General features: G+C 61.3%; 1 protein-coding gene across 2 annotated transcripts in view; it reads right to left on the reverse strand.

The window, feature by feature from the left end:
- The window catches only part of BCAR1 (BCAR1 scaffold protein, Cas family member), a 37,346-nt gene extending 32,721 nt beyond the window's left edge, over positions 1-4,625 (reverse strand). For both annotated transcript variants that reach the window (XM_045443557.1, XM_045443555.1), the window contains exon 1: positions 4,437-4,625. In XM_045443557.1, the coding sequence (XP_045299513.1) occupies positions 4,437-4,448 (12 nt within the window). In that variant the 5' untranslated portion in view covers positions 4,449-4,625. The remainder of the gene's footprint in view (positions 1-4,436) is intronic.
- Between the last annotated feature and the right edge of the window lie 1,375 nt (positions 4,626-6,000).

Genomic DNA, 6,000 nt, shown 5'->3' on the forward strand with positions numbered 1-6,000 from the left:
GTCGGCGGTGAGGACAAGTACTTGGCGATCCAAGGCTCAAGAGGCAGAGGTCCTGTAGGCAGGCTAGGGCAGGAGAGGGTCCGGGGTCATCCCAAGCTAAGGCCTTGGTAGGAAACACACCAACTATAGACAAAGGGCCAGTGGAGGAAGACTGGGCCACAAAGAGCTGACCGCTCCTGCCCGAGCTGACTGTGCCAGAGCCAGGGGTGGGGCTTGGCCACTGCACCTGCCAGTGGTGGCAGGAGAAAGATCAGAACCTCAACAAAAGTAACTGCCATGTAGGACTTTTTAGTCTGTTACAAAGAGCTTTCTGGAACCCTGGCCAAGTTCTCACAAAACTCTCAGAGTTCTCAGTGCTGTTAACATCCCGTAACACAGATGAGAAAATGGGCACAGAGACGTTCAGTGACTGGCTCAAGGTGCACATAAGCCAGTAGGATTCATTCTAGAGTCCTTGGCCTCAACCCACCACATGCCCTCCCCGTCCCGAAGCAGCCTCTCTGGAAACCTCCAATCAGCTCCAACCAGGCTTCCAGGACCGTGGCTGAGGCATCAGGCTCTCTGCATGGGGACACGGCCGCCTGTCCCCAGGGGCTCCTCTGCGCTCCCAGTGCCACACCCTCAGCAGGCAGCCAGGGCACGCGGGGCAACAAGGCAGAGACAGAGGTGCCAAACAGGCCTGCGTCCTACCCTGAGGAAGCCTGATAGCAACCAGGGAACCCCAACGATAAACACATGAGTCCCAGAGGGCTTCGCAGGATGGTGCCCTCTGCCTGAGCACCTGAGGGTGAGAAGTGACCTGGTGAGCAAGGCAGTGGCTGGGGATCACTTCGTGCAGAGGGAGGGCCAGGCAGATCCAAGGCCAGGTGGGAGGAGGGGCATGCCAGGTGCTCTGGAGACTGACCGGAGGACTTTGGACGAGGACCTTGCCTCCTCCCACCGTCCTCTTTTGAGCCTGTTCCACCGGGCCCCGGCTGTCCCCAGCTTGGCTGCCCAGGCCAGCGGCGAGCCCGGGGCGGAGCCTCCTGGCTTCCTGGCCAGCTCTCCCATCACGGCGCTGGCTGGGACAGAACCAGCCACCCAGGTTCCTGAGATCGCTGGTGGAGGTTCAACCAGGTGCCACGCCTGGTCCAGTGATCTCCATCACCCTCGGCTGGGGCCTCACAGGGCTAAGCCCACCCTGCTGCACAGCCCTGGGCAAGCTGCCTGACCTCTCTGGGGTGCCAAAGGGGTTATGCAAACTCCCATATGTAAAACCACAAGCAGAGGGTCAGGCTCTCAGCAGCCTTGGCCTCTGTGGACAGCTCAACAGGCCACAGCCCCCACAATTAGAGAGGCCTTGCAGGATGATGCTCACTTCCCAGCTTCGGATGCTGCCAGACTTGGTCCCCACCCCGACTTTGTCTCTCAGTGGCCACGCGACCCTGGCAAGACACAGGTCCTCCCTGAGCCTGTGAAGAAGCCCTGAGCCCAGCTCCTGGCACACACGTCAGCACTCTACTCCTTGATAGGGCCTGTCATCCATCAATAAAGGAGCAGAGAGAAAGATAATAATTTGGGGGCGCCTGGGTGGCTCAGTCGGCTAAGCGTCCAACTTCAGCTCAGGTCATGATCTCGCAGTTCTTGAGTTCAAGCCCCGAGTCAGGCTCTGTGCTGACAGCTCAGACCCTGGAGCCTGCTTCGGATTCTATGTCTCTCTCTCTGCCCCACGCCCAATCACTCTCTAGCTCTCAAAAATAATAAATAAAACATTAAAAAATAATTAAATTAAATTAAAATGAATAAATAAAATAAATAAATAAAAAGGAGCAGAGAGGCTAGAATGATAGCATCCATCTCACAGCCAGGAAGCAAGTGGCAGGAACAGACATCAGGGAACCTCTCTACAAGCCAGACACTGGCCTCTTGTCTGACATTGCCAGGCGGCAGCCAGCCTCTTGTCACTCCTCAACATGAATCATGCCAGTGCCCACCAGGGGTCTCAGGTGGGTGGCACAGCTGTTTTCCTTTCAAATGCCTCCTGCCTGGCCAGAGGGAAGAGACAGGCCTGGGGTGACCGATGTCCGTGCCAAGAAGAAGGCCAATGTCAGAGAACATCCAGGAAGTAGATCTCCAGGTGCTGTGTGAGCACTTCCCTCAGCTCAGGGAAGAGGAAGAAGCACTGTGCAGGGACTCAGGATGATCCCAGGTGCCCTCCCATCTCTAGGCCCCAAGGCCCTTGTGGGTCAAATGTCAGAGGGAGACCAACTAATCCCTGCACAGCCCCCTGCTCTACAAGGAAGTCGCTCCTGGCTCAACCTGGCCCATCCCAACCTCTTCTCTCTTGCCACCACCCTTCATTCCGTTCTGAAGCATCTTGTAATTTCTGTGGGCCAAAGTGCCTGCGTCAGCCCCATCCAGGAAAAGACTGCCCAAATGAACGGGTGTGCTTAAAACCCAAACATGTCCGTGAATACCACATGGGCAGTCACCATTCTGGGTTCCAAGAGCAGGGCTTAAAGAGGCAGCTCAGCCTGGAAGCCTCTATGGGGCCTCACCGCTCACAAGCACATGAAAGCAATTTTCCGAACATTTCACAGCTGCTCCAAAAATGAACTTCTCCTCCCAGCCCCACCGGCTCTGACACTGCCCAAGGTCCCAGGAGAGAAGCAGGGTGATCTGACAGCCCAGCCACTAGGAGGCAGATGGTGAGACCCCTGTCCCCCTCCTGCAGAATCCTCGAGGGCTGTGGCTATAGGCAGGAGTTGTGGGAGGGACCAGGAGCTGGCAGTGGTGTGGACAGTGGACCACAGCTTCAGGTCTTCACAGCAGGTGTCCCTGGCAGTGCCTGTCTGTGCAAGTCACACCCACCCCCCTGCCATACCTGTCTCGTTACACACGTGGCCTGGGTACATACTCTGTTCACTACTGCCCTGAAGACCCAGGCCCTCAAGCAGGCTTGGAAGGTCCACTTCCCTTCCGGCTAGTACCCACAGGGTCAGGGCAGGGCCCTTGGTGCGCTGGGCCAGAAAAGATCCAGAGCTTTGCAGAGGCACAGCAGGAAAGAAAGGCTTGACGGGCCTGTTCTGTCTTCTGTCTTTCTAAAGATGAGGCAGTTCCGCTCTGAACCAGAACAGGTGTGGAGAAGGGGCAGGGAGGAGAGGGGTCCATCAGCACAGTCTGGAAGGCTTACTTTTTTCATCTGTAACTCTGTATCACTGCTCTGGAGGCAGCAGGAGCTGGGGTCTCTAATTCCATAACAACAATGCTTTGCACTTACACAGCACTTCTCCAGTAATCTCCACACACTCCATGGTGGTTAATTAAGAGGCCACTGCCCTGCCAGGAAGCCCCTACTGTCGCTTCACCCTAAGAATGGGGTGAGAGGGGCACAGTCCCAGAAAGAAGGCCAGGTGGACAGCCGCTCTGGACCACTGCCCCTTCCTATTGGAGGGAAAAGCCCCTAAGTCCACCGAGAAACAATGGCTGGAAGCCACAGCTTTCCAGCCTGCAGATGGCGCCCCTTCCGGGCAGGCCGCAGGAGGTCGGCCCCTTCCTCAGTCTGTCCATCTGTAAAGAGGGCTGGGGTCTGCACCCGAGGCCTGGTGACTGGGGGCGGCCAGGATCACTTGCCATCCTCAGGAGGCGGGGCCCAGCTGCCTCCAGATGCCGGCCTAAGTGTGGAGCCATGATGGCTGGGAGCTGCTCAAGCCGGCCTGCCGGGCCAAGGAAGTGATGGTGTCAGGCGAGCAGAGAAGCCCCCACTGCTAGGAGGGAAGAAGGGGGCCGGCCCAGCACCCAGGGAAAACTTCCCGGGAAAGTGAGTGCATCAGCCTTTCTGGAGGCAGGCACAGATCCGCATCCCGCCAGGCAGTCCTGGGGGTGGGCTGTCCCGAGAGAGATGCACACCCTGCCCCAGCCCTGGCCATCCTTGAGAGCCCAGGAGCACAACAGGGCAGCTGGCCCAGGTGGTTTCCCGGGGGCAGCAGAGACCTCCCCGCCTCACCCGGCGCAGCTACCCTGGAGCGGGGGAGGGTTCAGGGCGAGCGGCACAGAACTGTCCCCGCTAGGCCTGGCCATCCTGATGGGGGGCAGGGTTCCGGGGCGCAGCGCCGACTCCTGCCTGGCTCGGCTGTCCCAGGGGCTTCCCGGGACCAACAAAGGCCCCTGCCAACCCAGCGGTACTGGGGGGCTCCCGGAGGGGACAGCACAAAACCCAGACCGAGCCGACTTCTGGGCGAGAATGGAAAGAAAGGCAGGGGCAGAGAGGCCGGCTTGGGGGAGACGCCCCCACGCTAACCCCCATGCCCGGCCCAGGCAGGCCCGGGTGGGGTGACCCCCCCACCCCACCCCAGCTCCGGAGCCCCCGCGGCATTAGGCCTTCAGAGGGCGGCGCGAGGTCTCAGGCCCGGCCGGGGGCAGCAGACCCGGGGTCCCGGCCGGCGATCGGTACTCACCGGCACGGACATCTTGACCGCCGTCCCCGGGGCCCGGGCGGGCAGCGGCGGCGGCAGTCTGGGGGCTCCGATCCGCCGCGCCTCTCAGAGCCCCCCCGCCACCGCCCCGAGCGGGGTCCCGGCGCTCTCGGGGCTCCCTGCGGGCTCCTGCGCGCTCCCGGCGGCCGGACGGTCCGGCGGCTTCAGTCCGCGCCGCGCATGCGCCGCCCCGCGCCGCCCCTCCCCCTCCCGTCTCCTCCCTGGGGGCCGCGTTAAAGGCGAGGACCCCGGACCGTGGCATTTTTCTGTCGGCCCAAAGGGCGAGGAGGCTCGGTCTCCACCCCTTACCCATCCTTCAAGGGCCACCTCGCGTCGCACCATCTCCTGTTCGCCCACCCGCTTCTGGAGACCGGAGCCTCCTCCCCCACCACGTTGCCCAGCCCAGGATGCTGGGCGCCTGCCCGGTGGTCTGGCGGGGCTCCCAGTCCCCGTGTCTGAAGGCGATTGCAGGTCAGCCTCGCGGGGCTCCTAGAAACCCTCCCCGCTCCTCCCGCTGAAAGCCCGGAGGCGCGGGCACCCCCACGGTGCGCTGCCCAGACCTCCTCCGCCGGCTCTGCACTCCCCCTGCCCCTCCCTCGGTGACGGGGAGCTCCCGACGGCCTGGGAACAGCCTGGCGCGCTGTCGGTTCTTCCCGCAGAGCTGGACTGACCGTTAGGGAGGATCCTGGCTCCCCGTAACCCCCACTCGAGGGCCACCCGCAGCCTCAGACACTGCAAGACGGGCCCTCGCGGCCCCAGCCTTTCTTCCCCAGGGTTAAACATCCCCGATTTCTTCCACATCTGACATGGTCGTCCGCAAGTAGTGGACACAGACGTGCGCGGTCTGACTTCCCACCCGCTGTCAGGTAGGCCTTGCTGGCTGTTCTCATGTCCCATCTGATCAACTGAGGTCTGAGGTCCCTCAGCCACCAGAAGGCAAAACCAGAAGTCTGACCACTCTGGTCTGCCACCCACCACATACAGCCTGTCCCTGCTCCCTGGGAGCCCTTCCTGGGCAAAGCTGCACCCAGAGAAAGTGCTCCGACTACCCAGGAAGGATGAGTGAGCACCTAGACCAAGGTTCTGGGGGGCCGGGTCAGTCTGGGGAAGAAAGGGAGAACTGGTTCCAGGAGGCTGGGTGGCCGCAGATGTGGCTCATGGCCTGGCGGAGCACCTGGGCCACCGAGAAGTCTGTGGGGGCAAGTGCCCAGGGCTACAGGCTCTTTTGTCTGGCAGGTGTGCAGTGCCACGAGTCCTGAGGTGGCTGAACGGAGGGAGGACGTGGGACCAGGTGAGGTGGGCTTCCTCAGAGACTCAGATTCGCCCCTAGCTCCCGAGGCTGCAAAATCCCCCATTAGCAGGGCATCCATTGGGGTTTAGGAGGCTTTCCAGGCTTCTCCCCAAGAGGTGGGGCTGCCTTCATCTAAGGAGGTTCCTGGAGAGACCACCAGCAATGAGAGGGGTACTAGATGTGCAAGAAAGGGGGCGATCGAGGCCCTTTGCTCTGAGGCCCAAGTCCCGATGCTAGGACTGAGGAGCTGGGGTC

Source organism: Leopardus geoffroyi, chromosome E2 (assembly GCF_018350155.1).
Source record: "Leopardus geoffroyi isolate Oge1 chromosome E2, O.geoffroyi_Oge1_pat1.0, whole genome shotgun sequence".
Taxonomy (NCBI): Eukaryota; Metazoa; Chordata; class Mammalia; order Carnivora; family Felidae; genus Leopardus; species Leopardus geoffroyi.